Source organism: Peromyscus leucopus, chromosome 16_21 (assembly GCF_004664715.2).
Source record: "Peromyscus leucopus breed LL Stock chromosome 16_21, UCI_PerLeu_2.1, whole genome shotgun sequence".
NCBI lineage: Eukaryota > Metazoa > Chordata > Mammalia > Rodentia > Cricetidae > Peromyscus > Peromyscus leucopus.
The window spans coordinates 15747385-15762093 of NC_051084.1; the positions used below are offsets into that span (position 1 = coordinate 15747385).

General features: G+C 52.2%; 1 protein-coding gene across 1 annotated transcript; it reads right to left on the minus strand.

Annotated features, from left to right (window-relative positions):
* Positions 1 to 695: 695 nt before the first annotated feature.
* Positions 696 to 12792, minus strand: Icoslg (inducible T cell costimulator ligand). The gene is made up of 7 exons (XM_028860432.2): positions 12569 to 12792; positions 10945 to 11072; positions 10144 to 10500; positions 8364 to 8657; positions 5411 to 5569; positions 3520 to 3549; positions 696 to 2546 (listed from the first exon to the last, which is right to left on the minus strand). Exons 1-7 carry the CDS (start codon positions 12577 to 12579, stop codon positions 2536 to 2538), a joined length of 990 nt encoding a protein of 329 aa, XP_028716265.2. The 5' UTR covers positions 12580 to 12792; the 3' UTR covers positions 696 to 2535.
* Between the last annotated feature and the right edge of the window lie 1917 nt (positions 12793 to 14709).

A 14709-nucleotide genomic window follows, 5' to 3' on the forward strand; every position in this document is an offset into this window, starting at 1 on the left:
TTTGGGAGCCTCAGGGTGGGTAAGGAGGCTTTAGTCAGAGCCTCCACAAGTCTATACCTCCTTGGGCTCCTGGCTCCCCCCGAGCTGTGGATGGGACGAAGGGCTGCATTGGATGAAATCACCCCACATTGCAGGAGCAGCTGCCTCCCCCTTAGCTGCACAGGCTTGGCCTCTGTTTAAAAGATCGCCTGGGAGGGAGATCCATCAGTCAAGCTGGTGCTGACCCAGGATGTGTACTCCGTAAGACCGCAAGCTGAAGCATCCTCAGACCCACCTCGGAGCAGACCAGGCAGTAACAGAGAGGAGCCAACTTCTCTTGAGGCTGGACATTCCAGAACCACATCTGTCATCCCAGGCTGGTCTCTATCAGGAATGTCTGAACTGGACAGACCAGTAGACGGACGCCATCTCCACAGAACACAATGAAGAGATGAGGAGCTCAAGGGGCCACCTGCCCTGTCCACTTATCGGAAGGTGACCACTGAGGTCAGGCCTTTCCCCCTTGGGACCTTTCTGGGCTCTATGGGATGCTGAGAGGTACCTCTGGCTTCTGCACCAGGGTTGAAACAAGCCCCAAGGGTGACTGCCCATGTCTCCTGAGGAATAGAGAATGTAGTGGTAGCTCTGCAAGAGCGACAGCTGGGCTTGATGGAGCCGGACTCACCACCCTGACACGATCCACCGGACACGAGGCAGAAAGCACATCTTGTATTTATTCCCTTTGTCAGAGTTCTGGGAATCGCGATGAGAACATTGAAATCCAGCCCAGTCTACAACCCAGATAAAGAGTGACAGCAAGATTCTGGGCTGAAGGAGGGGCAGAGGTTACAGGGCAGGTCTCAAAAATGCTGATGTGCAGGGGTGGGGGTGGGGGTGGGGGTGGGGGGAGGACTCCCAGGGGTCCATGGGAAGGTGGGGGCCTGCTGGGATCAGCAGGCGATAATATGACTGTAGAACAAGCAGCCCAGGGTCTAGGCAGAGCCCACCGGGGCTCGGTGGATGAGGGCTCCACTGTCTACATAAGCAGTGGGAACAGTGGTTTTGGTGCCCCTAGGCAGCTGGGCTGCAGGGTTGACCTCTTTCTGACCCCAACTCCCTCCTGACCGAAAAGTGGAAGTAGACTGGATCTCCCTGCTGGGCTACCACAGACCCACCTGAGACCCCTGGGACATAGCTGCGTCCTGGAACTTGGGGAGGCACTAATTCCTAAACCCCTCTCCTGGGGCACTGCGCCCCAGCTTCTTGCACCCCAGTGGCTCCTTGTGCTTCCTTGCTGTAGCTGCCAACTCGATGAAATGAATGAAATGAAATGAATGAAAATTGCTGTTTTACAGATACGTAATGCTTTGCAGGATGAAGTGCGTCTTTACACTCATTAAATAAATACGTCCGTGTGAAGAGTCGGAGCAGAAAAGTAGACCGGTCCTCACAATGCTGATCCCCTTGAGCCTGACCAGGGTCCTCACTCCTCAGTCCTGCTCCATCTGGGCCTGTCAGCACCGAGCAGTGGCCATATAGCAAGCAGGCCCTTACTGTCCAGGACTTTCAGGCCTCTGGGTGGGAAACAGGGAAGGTGCTTGCCCACAAGTAGGGTCAGAGGCTGCGTCTCACTGGGGAGTCCCACGCCCCTACTCCATCTCCCTGGATGGAGTTACCAAGCGGCCAACTTTGCAGAACCATCTAGAAGCCAAATGGCTAGCTCTAGTGTGGCCAACAACAGAGAGACCCTGGAGGCTGTGGCCACCTAGCGGGTCTGGTGCCTCCAAGAATGGCAGAGGTCTTCCTAGGTCCTCATAGGCTGCTGAGGCCGGCCGGGTAAGTGCAACTGTTCTTTGTGTTCAGTCTGAAAGACCTAGAGGTTTGCAGGAAGGCTTCCATAGCCACAGGATGATCAGACCCTCCAAAGATGAGTGAGAAGCGCCCATGGGTGGCACATGGGCTGTATTTTGCCTTAAGGCATGTCCCTTTGATGTTGCAAAGCCAAGGACCGCAAACCTCTGAGTCCAGCCATTATTGCCGACAGCAGGTTTTCTGTAGACAAAACTCCACATATCCCTCTAGCAGGCCCCAGTAGGTTGAGACCAGAATAAATAAGGTCAGGCTTTCTCCCCTTCTGAAAGTCCTGTAGGGAAACAGTCTCCAGTGGATTTTGTAGGTGCTTTCAAAGTGGCTCAAATGCCCTTTTTCAAAGAACCTGGGACTGAGTCACGTGCTCGCCCTGCGGGCCCCTGCTGGGGAAGGACCTCCCCACAAGCTCCTCCTCTCTGTGCCGATGGCTGGGCAGGGGCTATTCACTGGAGGCTCCATATTCTGATGTTGCTGCGACCCACTGGAAAGGTCTCCCTCGAGGTTTCCGGTATTAACCCTCTGCATCTCTCAAGGCTGGGGACTCCTGTCTTCCACCACAGCACATAAGCAGACAGCTCATTGTCCCGCTCTGCCACCAGGCCTGTGGAAGTCGGTTCTGAAGCTGTATCCAACATGCACCGGGTGGCATCTCACAGAAGCCCAGTCTACATCCTGGGCAGAGTCCTGTCAGGCATGGTCTGAAGGAAGAAGAGACAGGAAAGTAAAGGCAGGCCCTGCCTACTCATGCCTGCCAGGCAAGCATTTACTACTGAGCCATCCTTCATATTTTCATTTTGGAGACAATGAAATGATTCTTCCCAGGACGCAGACTGGGGAAGGGAAAGGGACTAAAAACTAGAAGCAGCTGGCTAGAGGAGCCACATGATTGGGTTAGGATCAAGAGGCCCAGAGCTCTTCAAGTTTGTCCCAAAGTGGCCTGACACTAGCTTGTCCAGCCTGGAGTGGGAGGTGTAAGCCATCGAAGCCTGCTCACCTAGGTAAGCAAACAGGCCCTCCCCGCTACACCCACACACACACTGAGGGGACCACACATCCTGTCACCTCTAAGAGGGAAAAGCCAAGTTCAGGGAGGTACAATCACTTTGAGGTGGCAAAAATCCTTAAAGTCAGGGATATCGCCAGGCTGTGGTGGCAAACGCCTTTGACCCCAGCACTTGGGAGGCAGAGCCAGGCGGATCTCTGTGAGTTCGAGGCCAGCCTAGTCTACAGAGCAAGATCCAGGACAGGCTCCAAAACTACACAGAGAAACCCTGTCTCGAGAAAAAACAAACAAAACAAAACAAAAACAAAAAAACAAAAAAAAGCCAGGGATATCTTGTGGTGGTCGACCAACACCTCATTGGATGTCTTTCTAATACTGGGCTATGAATCCACACCTCTGGAGACTATGGAAGGTCCATCTGCCCTGTTCTCAAGACTATAGAGCACACTTCCACCAAGCGAGACGGAGCTGCCAGAGTCACAGAGTCGATGGGTCCCACAGAGCAGAGGCAGGGGGGCCCTGGGGACCCTACTGTGCAGGGTCCAGAAGTTTCCACCACAGGGCAGGGTTTCTACATCTATGGAATCATCAGCTATTTAAAACTACCAACTGAAGGTGTGAAGGGCCACGACACCTCAGCCAACCTGCTGCCCCCAAGGCACACTCACCTGTGAGTTCCTGCTCTGCAGTCCGGGGACCTGCGGGTCAAAGCAGAGAGGTTCAGGCTTTGTTGGAGGGTAAGCTCACCGTGGTGTCACCCCTACTGTCCACCATCTCCCCAAAGCTTCTGCTCTGGGCAGGCAAGGGCTCCCACAGGGGCTTTCCAGACAACCTTGCTTTTAAGGGAAGATGAATTTTAAGGAGCAAGTGTACAGGGAACAGTTATAGTTTTCTTTAGTTATAATAAAAGATAAATTAGATACAAAACTTTAGACTTACCAAGATAGATATTTTCTCCAATTTTGCCAGATGCAAATGGGTTAGATAGTGTTGTCGTAATTCTTACTTAATAACTGTTTTGTTGTATATAATCTTGCTATGTTAAGGTTAAAACCCTCCTTTTTAATTAGACAAAAAGGGGGAAATGCTGTGGAATAAATTCTCTTGTACACTGTAAAGATGCGTCACTTGAATTGGTTTAATAAAATGCTGACTGGCCAGGAGCCAGGCAGGAAGTGTAGGTGGGGCAACCAAACTAAGAATGCTGGGAAGAGGAAGGGTGGAGTCAGCAGTCACCAGCCAGATGCAGAGGAAGCAAGATGAGAATGCCACACTGAGAAAAGGTACCAAGCCATGTGGTTAAACATAGATAAGAATTATGGGTTAATTTAAGTGTAAGAGCTAGTTAGTAATAAGCCTGAGCTACTGGCCAAGTATCTATAATTAATATTAAGCCTCTGAGTCAATTATTTGGGAAGCAGCTGTTGGGTATTTGAGAGTGGCTGTGGAACACAGAAAAACTTCCACCTACAGTTACTTTATGTCAGGGCTGGAGAGGTGGCTCAGTGGTTAAGAGCACTTGCTGTGGGGGGGGGGGGCGAGTGGGAGGAGGGAAAAGAGGGATCTGGGGTTGGAATGTAAAATGAATAAAAAAATTTCTTAATTAAAAAAAAGCATATGCTGCTCTTGCAGAGGACCTGGGTTCAGCTCCCAACACCCACATGGTGGCTCACAACCACCTATAACTTTAGTTCTAGGGGATCCATTCTCTTTTCTGACCTCTTTGGGCTTCTGCACATAGGTAGTACACATATATACTCAGGCACACACACATACAAGTAAAATTTTATATACATATATATATATATATATATATTTTTTTTTTTTTTTTTTTTTTTTCTATAGTGGTGCATTGTGTCTCCAGCTCAGGGATCCTGGCACAGTCTGGCCAGATCAGTGGGGCCATGGGCCAGGGGGAGCAGTTCAGACATCGCTGGTATTGGCCACAAACTGAGAACATAAGGGCGGCTTGTAGGGAAGGGAAGAAGGTTTTCGTCAGGGGCTGAGCCAGGCTGTGAGCTGGCACAGGCTCCACTTAGCTTCATCCACTTCCTGAGTCCTTCCAATATTTCTAAACTTCCTGGCCATAGACTCTGCACTGTAGCCCATGTGCAGGATGTGGTGACTTCACTACTTTCTGGGCCTGTCCTTGGAGTACACAAAACTCCAGGCACATGGTCTTGCCCATGACTTAGAGCAGCATCAGTTGGCTTCCACAGAAATGAAGCATATCCCTTCTCTGGGAACTGAACTTGTATCCTTTAGAACATAAGTGTGAGTATGAGCCTTCAAAGGCTGAGTACTCTCCAGCCCATCCATGCCACCTCTGAATCTAGACTCCAGCATGCCCTAGAGCCTGGGAAATGAGCTTCTTGTCACTAGAGTGGCTCTATTGGAAACAGAGGGTCTAAGCCTCTTCTGGGAGGCTTCGGGCTCTTGCTGAGCATGCTTATGCTTTTAAAAGCGGCCCTTACATGAAATCTCAAAGAGTGTAGGAAGCTGTAAGAACCAAAGCATTTAGAGCAACAGAGTAGACGTGTCAATGAGTCTCATGCGAACCTTCATAGCGTCTGTGCAGACACCTGCTTCTGTAACCCCAGGCGAAAGCCAGCACCACCAGTACTACAGCGAGGATGCTGAAAACGACCGCGTAGTTCCTCTGCTTGTCGTTTTCCGGTGGGTTCTCTGTGCTCCTGTCATTGTTTCCAGTGGAATTTTCTGCAGGAAAGGGGAAATGGGCTGGGGATGTGGCTCAGTGGGTACAGGGCTCGCTGAGCTTACATTAAGCTCTGGGTTCAATCCCAGCACCACGTAAACTGGGTGTGGCGAAACACACCTATAATCCCAGCACTCCAGAGGTGAAGGCAGAGGATCAGTTCAGGGTCACCTTGGTTACACTGTGAGTTTGAGGCCAGCCTAGGCTACAGGAGACCCTGTCTAAGGAAAAGAAAGGTGGCCATGCGGTGGTGGCTCACACCTTTAATCCCAGCACTGGGAGGCACAGGCCAGCCTGGCCTAGAGAGCGAGTTCTAAGACAGGGCTACAAAGAAAAACCCTGTTTCAAATCCCCATTCCTCCACCCCAAAAAGAAAAAAAGGAAATGGGAACATGCCCAAGACTTAAAGACCTTGATGGGAGGTCTTTTCCATGGAAAGAAGTGGACAGCAGATTTTTAAAAAACTTCCTTCTCATCACTGTGTGAGTTTTAAAATCTCAGGCTGGTATAGGGGTGCTCTTTCAGGCAAGGGTCCCTGTCCTACTATGAAACTTGGAGCCTCGGTCAGTCCCTGGGCTTGCAAGGGAAGGGTATGAAAGAAATATACTCTTCTTGGGGTGACACTCTTTGATGTTTGTACAATACACGGGTACCCACTGTGTGGCAATTCTGTAGCACTGAGTATGCCAATACAGTGGCATCACTGACCCCAAAGAAGGTAGCCCCTCCTTATGCCACTGCACCCCAGTTCCTGGCCTCTTCTCACCTGCCTTCTCCTTCTGTAGACCACCTACCTATATGGGACACTTCCTATTCACAGAATCACCCTTCTGATTTCTGGGGCCTGGTTTGGTTCCTCACCTGGACTGGGAGAGCTATGACCTCTGGGGAGGGTCTTGTCTTTGTGGTCCATAGAGGACCTAGCCAGCAGCCACGCCCAGCTGAATGCCCTGAGGTGGGCACATGTTCAAAGGCAGAAAATGTCTGGGGAGTGCCCTGGTATGGCCCTCCATCCTTTCTGGAGGACATGGGAGAATACAGCAGATGGCAATTAATAATTTAGGTGTTGGCCCACCAGATGAATAATTCTCTGATGGAGGAACCCCATTCAAGCAAAGCTTATGGGGCCATTGACTCTGAACACTGTTGCTTCTGTCTCTAATTTTTCTCATGGGCCATTACATTTCTTCCCTAAAAACAGCTATGGTAGTTTCCCCATTGATTGTGTGCCTATCTCATGAATATATTCCATCTTTTTTGGGCACGCATATAGCTGTGGATGGTCAGGAAGATGATGTCTGCTTAAGCTGTATAATTTTGATGAATAGAAGTAATAATAGGTTTTTTTTATTATTCAGACTGACATAGGAAAGTAACAGTATTCTCAGTCATGGAAACAGCTAATTTTAGACTTTAGAGCAAATCCAAAATAGACTAATTGCCCATGGAGATGAACCGTACAAGGTGTCTGTTTGTTAAACCAAAGCCAGGCTGATAACATAAAGACATAAGCCCCTGCAGCAATTGACTTTCTGCACATACTCCTAACCTCAAGGTTCAGCCAACTGTTTATTGTTTCAGTACTGAATTTCAATGTCACTTTCTGTGATGACTCCCAGGCTATGTGCATGGCCAAGTGTTACTCACTGGCCAGTCAATGTGACATCCCTAGCCTGAGAGAAACTATGTGGTCAGAATGGCTTTGTTTCTTATTGTTTACTCAAGAAATGTTGTGTGACCCTGAAAATAGGATTCATATTTGTCCAGAGTTTTTTGCTGTAGTGGGACATGTGACTGAATGCATAGAGAAAGAAGTGTGTGGGAGAGAGAAAAGAGATGTGTGTCTATAGGATAGAGATGTATATGTGTAGGAGAGAGGTATGGGAAAAGAGAGAGATGTGGAAAGAAGCAGAGTAGCTATGGAGGAGAAAGAGCTGTGTAGAGAGATGGAGTAATAGCTATGTAAAGATGCATGTGAGAGAGAGATGTGTGTAGAAGAGAGACATAGCTCCGTGAAAAGAGATTTGACTGTGTAGAGATGTATGGCTGTGCAGGAGAGAGATGTATGTATATAAAGAGAGATATGCAGATGTATATAAAGAATGTAGCTTTAAGCCGGGAGGTGGTGGTGCACACCTTTAATCCCAGCACTCAGGAAGCAGAGGCAGGTGGATCTCTGTGAGTCTGAGGCCAGCCTGGGCTACAGAGCGAGTTCCAGGACAATTAGGACTGTTACACAGAGAAACCTTGTCTTGAAAAATAAAAAATAATAAAAAAAAGAATAAGAATGTAGTTATATAGAGACAGAGAGATTTTCAGAAAGAGGATTTTTCAAGATGAAGTAAAAGAGAAAGTTACCATCAGAAAGTGTGTGTTTCCTTATTTTCTCCTCAGACAGAAAAGTCTAGCCCTTGCCACATTCATGGATTTTTTTTTTTTTTTGCATACCCTCATGCTGCTTGGAGGCTGCCCCCCCTCCCCCTCCCCCACAGGCAGTGTTAAGTTCTGTGGCTCCTGAGGTGTACCAGGCCCTGCATAGCCTCAGTCATCACTGGTTAAAGAGCCCAAGAAACAGCTGCTGTGGATGACAGCCACGCTAACCATTTGTCTGGACAGTGAGTACAGGTTACTGTGATAAGCCTGAGTAGGAATCTCTATCCCTGCCTTCAGAAACCAAGAGCGCTCCTTGCTAATTTACGATACTGATCATCTGAAAGGAATCTATTCATGACTGGGCCTCTCCTATCCCACAACCTGGATGCTCCCTGAATCCCTGTACCCCGGCCTAGGCCTCACCTGCCTGGCTGATGCTGGTGAGGTTCTGGTGGAGAACCACATTCTCTACCCAGCAGCTAACATTCACATGGGTCAGCCATGGGATCCTCAAGGTGCTGACCACATCATATAGGCCCCGCTCATTCACGTAGACAGTGTTATTCTGCAGAGCCTGGTCTATCAGGCTGTTGTCCGTCCTGTTGATCCAGTACAGGTTGGGCTTTGGGTAGCCATTGGTGGACATGCAGGTGAAGGTGAGTCCCTGGCCTTCGGTGGGGTTGCTGGAGGTGCTGATGATGGGTGTGCTGAAGTTTGCTGCAGGGAAAAGGAGGCAGTGGTGAGGGAGGCTCAGACCAGTGGGGAAGCATCACCAAAGCAAAGCCAAGGAAGCTCATGCTGCCTGCGGGGCCGGATGCCCCACAGATACGGACAGCTAAATCTTCGCTGCCAATTTGACTGGACGAAACCCACCTGCTCTTAGACAAACCCCTAGGTATGTCTATGAGGGGGTCCAGAGGATTGACTGAATTAACTCCCATGATGCACTGGGAGAACAGATAAGAAGAGAAGAGGGGGCGCTAGAAGGGATGGTCCAGAGCACCGGCTACTCTTCCAGAGGACTTGGGTTGGATTCCTAGCACCTGCACAGACGCTCACAACCACCCATCTGTAACTCCAGCCCCACATGATCTGATCCCCTCTGTGGCCACCAGGCATGCACATAGTACACAGACACGCATGCAGACAAAACACCCATTCACATAAACATTTGAAAAGAAGGGGAAAAAGAGCTGATAGCCAGCCTGCCCTTCTCTTTGCATCCTGGTCTGCCGTGTGCTGAAGAGCCAGCCGCCGCTGCCACACGCTCCTGACGTCCCCTGCGCTGCCCTGCCTCCGTGCCTCTCCCTCCAGGATGGATGGCCTGAAATCTGAAACTATGGGATGTCTCTGTTCCTTTGTTGTCTGTGTCAGGCGTTTTGGTCACAGTGCTGCAAGACTTAATGTCATTAATGCAGCTAGTCATGGTGTGGGGGGAGGAGGGGTGTGAAGAATAACACTGAGCGTGGCGGGCTGTGACGGCTCCCACGCCAAACCTCTGATCCCTCAGGTGGGCCTAGTTTCCTCACTGGGGACATACTGCCTCCCCACCAAATCCTTGGTGGAGTTAGGCTTTCCCTTAAAGCCGACCTTATTTAGATGTCCAGCACTCTTTACTTCTTGTGTAGGTACACATTTGAGAACATGCTGGGGGTGTGAGGGGGCTGCATGTGCACATGTGTAGGGGTGCACACATGTAGGAGCGCACGTAGAAGCCGGAGGACAGCCTCTACTATTCCACAGCAGCTGTCTACTTTGTTTTTTCAGGGGGCAAAGGCGCTCACTGGCCCAAAGCTCAGTGGGCTAGGCTGGCTAGCCAGTGAGCCAAGGATCCACCTATCTCTGCCTCCCCGGTGCTAGGACCGAATGAATGCCACTGTGCCTGACTTTAGATGGGTGCTGGGACTGAACTAAGGGCCTCAGGTCAGTATGATAAGCACGCTACTGAATGAGCCATCGCCCCACTCCCCATTACCTCAGTTTTTAGTATCTACTTTGAGCTGAGTTGGGCCGTTGAAGACAGAGATGGCTAGATAGGCAGTTCTCTGAAATCAGGGGGTCTTTGAGTTTTGGACTCTGCTCAGATCAGAGCTGTGCAGGTAAACAGAAGCCCACCACAGAGACAGGCTGGCCTGGGGTTTCCTCAGGAATGTTCAAGAGCATCAGCCTGAGTAAAGCCCGTTCTCTGCTTGGAGGGTCTTACCTGCCACATGCAGCCTGACCATCTTTGTTAAGGTATTTCCTAACTCTGTAGACTCCCTAAACACTTGGCACGTGAACTCCTGGGTGTCCTGGGGGGTGACGTTCTGCAGGTACAGAGAGAAGTCACCCTTCTTCATGTTTTCCAGTGACAGATTGGCCCGGTTCTTGTAGTGGTTGTCTGCATACATCCCTGTAGACGCATTAGGCAGGTAGTAAGTCACCACAGTTTTGGGGTGGTGATTCTCGATTTGCCAATAGACATACAGATCACTCAAATTGAAATGGATTCCGTGGGGATAAACACAGCTGAGCTCCACATCGCTGCCCACCATCGCGTGGATTTCCTCGACTTCACTCTCTGCAGAGATTACAAAATAGCACAATTTATTACTCACTCACAATCCAAACACTAATCCTATCCCAACCCAACAAGGCAAGAAAGGAATTTATGACTCAGCTTCATTAGGAGGGTGGGTGAGGGTCTTGTATCAACTCAGGTGTAAGGTACAAGCTTCCACCTAGTGCCAACGCTGGTCCCTCCCAGGCTTTGCAAGAAGCCCCCAGCTCTTCCCAGAGGTGGCTTTTATGGTTCACCGTGCAAAGAGACCAAAAGGGACATTCTATTGACCCCAAGCAAGGAATGCAATGGGAAGTATAGAGTTTGGAAAAGCACTTCCCTTTATGATCTCCTACCCTGTATATCAACCTAGGTGTGGTCCCCGCTCTCTCCAATGGGCTGTGACGAGGGCTTCCCTAATGCCCTGCATCTATGCCTTGCCCAGCATGAAGCGTCCCAACTTACCAGCCCGCAGGCTGCTGAAGAGCAGCAATAGCAGACCAGGACTGGAAAAGAACCCTCCTGAGAGACAAATGAGACGCTGCTTCTTCCAAACCGGCCGGCTGGTTCCCAAGGGCAGGAAACGGCGACACCTGTCAGAGATGTGAACTCCCTGTAGAAGGACCCTTGGCTGGTGTTCCACAGAGACCCCAGAGAATCCAACCAGGACCATACACCTCCCTTCCCCCCACCCACAGCAAGTCCCCAGAGCCTGACAGGCCCCCACACGCTGAAAGACAGTTGATTTGTGTGATGAAAAAGGACACTGAGAACCACTGCTGAGCCGTGTCTCCTCCCCGTGACCTAACTTTCCTGAAGAGGAGGAACACAAGACTGTAGGAAACTGCATCTGAGGTGATGATGACATGGAGACACCTGGTGGCCCCAAGGGAGGCATCCTCCAGGTGAGGGGCAGAACCATCTAAAGCCAAACTGGGTGGGATTCCACGTTTCAGACCCTTGGTGGCTGGGATGCTTCTCCCCAGACTCTCGAGAGACTTCGTGTCCTGGGAGACTCAGCCTTGTCCTCTCCTCTTACAAGCCACACAGAAAGCCTTGCCAGTGTGTGTGTGGGGGGGGGGGGACGGACATGAGGGGGTGGGAGAGTGAGTAGGGGGTGGGGAAGGGGAGGCCCCTCACCCTACTCTAAAGCAACCTTGAATACTTTAGCTAGCACTTGCCCAGTCTCGCAAGACTGTCTGCTCTATGCAGGCGCTGCTTGGAGTTAAGACCTTACAGTGCGGCATAGCCGCTTTTCGGGTGTCCATGCACCTTCGACATCTGAAATGTCACCCTCCCTCAACAGCAGTCCTGAAACTGCTCCGGAGATTGTCGCAAGAGAACCCCTTCTTCGTCAGTGGCGGGCAAGCCATTGTGCCTCCGTCCTAGGGATCCCCCACACACACACACAAACTCAAGCCAGTCACTGCCCATCAGGGACTCCACAGCCTGCACGTGCTTCCCTTTTCTCTCCCTGGAGACTCTGTAGGTAGGACACCTGTGGACAGAGGGTCTCACCAAGTAGCCAAGAGAAACGGGGTATCCACTTGCACAAGTGCCGAGGGGATATTGTAGCAAAAAGCCGGAGTGCAAAAACTACCACGCACACACCCTTCCCACTTCCCCCTGCCCAGCTGGAACTGTGAAGTATGCCAAGTGTAGCGAGGAGGCGCCCTGTCCCCAAGTGGTGGGTATCAGCCAGTCTTTGAGGTAGCACACATCCTTCCTTCTGGGAAGTCAGCAGGGAGAAGGGCGGCGGCGAGTAAGCCTGTGCCGGAGACTGGTGTGAGTCTTCACCTTCAGCCTCGGATTTTGCTCTCCAGCCTCCTCCCACGAGCGAGCGGCCCGCCCACGCGCCCCGGCTGGTCGGCGGTACAAGCCGGTTGGCCCCGCGCCGCCCCCTGCCGTTCATGCAGGCAGGTCCAGGTGAGACTGGGGAACAGGGGACATCCGCGCCTCGATTGGGCCGCTGCGCTACCGTCGGGCGCTCTGAGCCCCGACTCCGGGTGGGTCCCCGGCTCCAGCCCACGGCTCCCCCATCCACCACCACCCCACTCCACTCACGGGACACGATCGCGAAAGGACTCACTTCGGCAACATGGTGCGCGCGCAGACTCCGGGCTGCTGGACCCTCGGGGCGCGTAGAGCTGCAGCTGCCGGAGTCCCGGAGTCCTCGGGGGCCACGGAGAGCTGGGACTGCCAGGACTCGGGGCGCGGAGATCTGGGGCTGCCGAGACTTGGGGCGCAGGAACCGCTGTAACTGCGCTCGCTAGCGCTACGCGTCTGGCCCGGTTGGGTACAGCCCCAGATCCCCGCCCTCGGCCCGTCCCTCCCGCCACAGCCTCGAGGGGGCGGGAGGAGGCGGGAGCGGAAGGTCTCACTCGCTCAGGCTCCCCGAGAGCCTCTGACTGGGCAGGGACAGATCCCGCTTGTCGGCGGGGAGGAGACAAGGGCCTGAGTTACAGGTGTGAGGGCATAGGATGGTTTGCAGATCCCGTCCAGCTCCAAAGGACGGGCGGCACCGAGGGTACCGGTGGGAAGACACAGCACTCAGCTGCTGGCCCCCCGACATTGCCCAGAACATGCCGGGTCAGGCCGCTGCATCCTTCCTCTAGAACTCTGTGTCTTGCACAGGATGAACCTGGGTTCAGAGTCCCAGATCCCCGACTAAGCACCGGAGATAAGTGGAGAACCTAAAGACTAGGAATTAATGAGTGGAAGGCAGGCAGGTGGCAGAGGAGTGAGGGCCAGCGGGAGGGAGGAAGGGAGGGGAAGCAGGGGCTCCTCTCTAGTCCAGCCCTCCTGTCACCCAACTATTTCCCAGTCTTCGAAGGTTTGGTGAAGCCAAACATTTGCCCAGGAAGACGTTGAAGAGCCTGGGTTGGTGTTTCGTTTTTTAACCTCAAAAGCCAGGCAGACCTGGCAATCCTGTTCCCAGCCTTATGTTGCCTGGCACTCAATCCGGGAGCGGCCTAAGGGGGTCACAGGTGCCGACCCCTAGGCCTGAGTCTAAGGACTCCCCACATCACTCCATTCCATGCTTTCTCCCCTGCTCCAGCTGCCAGTGAGTTGAGAATGTGGAGGCCAGGAGGGGGCAGGTTCCCTCCCAATCCCACCCACCCCGACTCATGGAAAGGGCCTGGGCACAAGACTGATAGAGAGGATGCTATGGCAGCCCACCCCACCCTCAACACACACACACACACACACACACACACACACACACACACACACACACTGCTTACCACTTGAGGTCTGCTGATGTGTTCCTCACCAGGCAGGAGGGATGTGCACTGTCACCGTTTTATCTCGCCAGCTACTGATCAGGAAGGAGCAACGAGCCATCTGACCCAAGCCCTAAGGTACAGGAGGCATACTCCCTTGACTCCATGCCTCTTGGAAGGATGTCGTAAGGTCAGCAGAGCTTTAGTGGACACTGTTAGAGTCCTAGGTAAGCACCACAGATCTCGGCTGGTTGGTGGCGGCGGCGAGGGCACACACCTTTAATCCCAGTACACGGGAGGCAGAGGCAGGCAGGTATCTCTTGAGTTCGAGTCCACCGTGGTCTACAGAGTGAGTCCCAGGACAACCTGGGCTACACAGAGAAACCCAGTCTCAAAAAACTAGAGAGAAGGAAAAGAGACCGAAATCCTTGGCTCTTGGCAGTCACCATCAGGGAGCAAGCAGGCAGGCTGAGGCAAGCTCCAGGGAACAGAAGAGGCGAAAGGGAGGTGGTAACCAGAGCTGCTGAGGGAAGCAGCCTGGGAGGGAGGTTTGGAGGCCCTCCTGAAGGGAGGGGCTGCCTTCTTTTTGTGCTAGGAGAAACAGAAGTATCCGAACTTGACCCCTGGGCTCTGGGAGAGACAATCCAGGAGTCTTGCTGGGTACTGCCTTGGGTTGGTGGCCTGAGTTGTGTCCCCATCTCCCCACACTAGGTTGGCAGCAGCTGAGTGAGGGAGGCTTCATCAGAAGACGGTGTTGAGGAGTTGCCCTGGCATCACTGGGCAGATGAAGAGGATGGGTACTGCTGAGGGGTAGTACCATGCCCTCTCCTGGCCAGAGGCTCCCCAGTTCCACTCCAGAAGTACAGCCCTGTCGCTAATCTCAAGACTCTCTCTGATTGGATAGACCTGACTTGACATCAACCTCTGGGCCCATCACTGATGCCCTGGGACCCGAACAGCACCCCCAACTGGCTGACACTTAGGGCACTCTTTGTCTTGTGTCCAC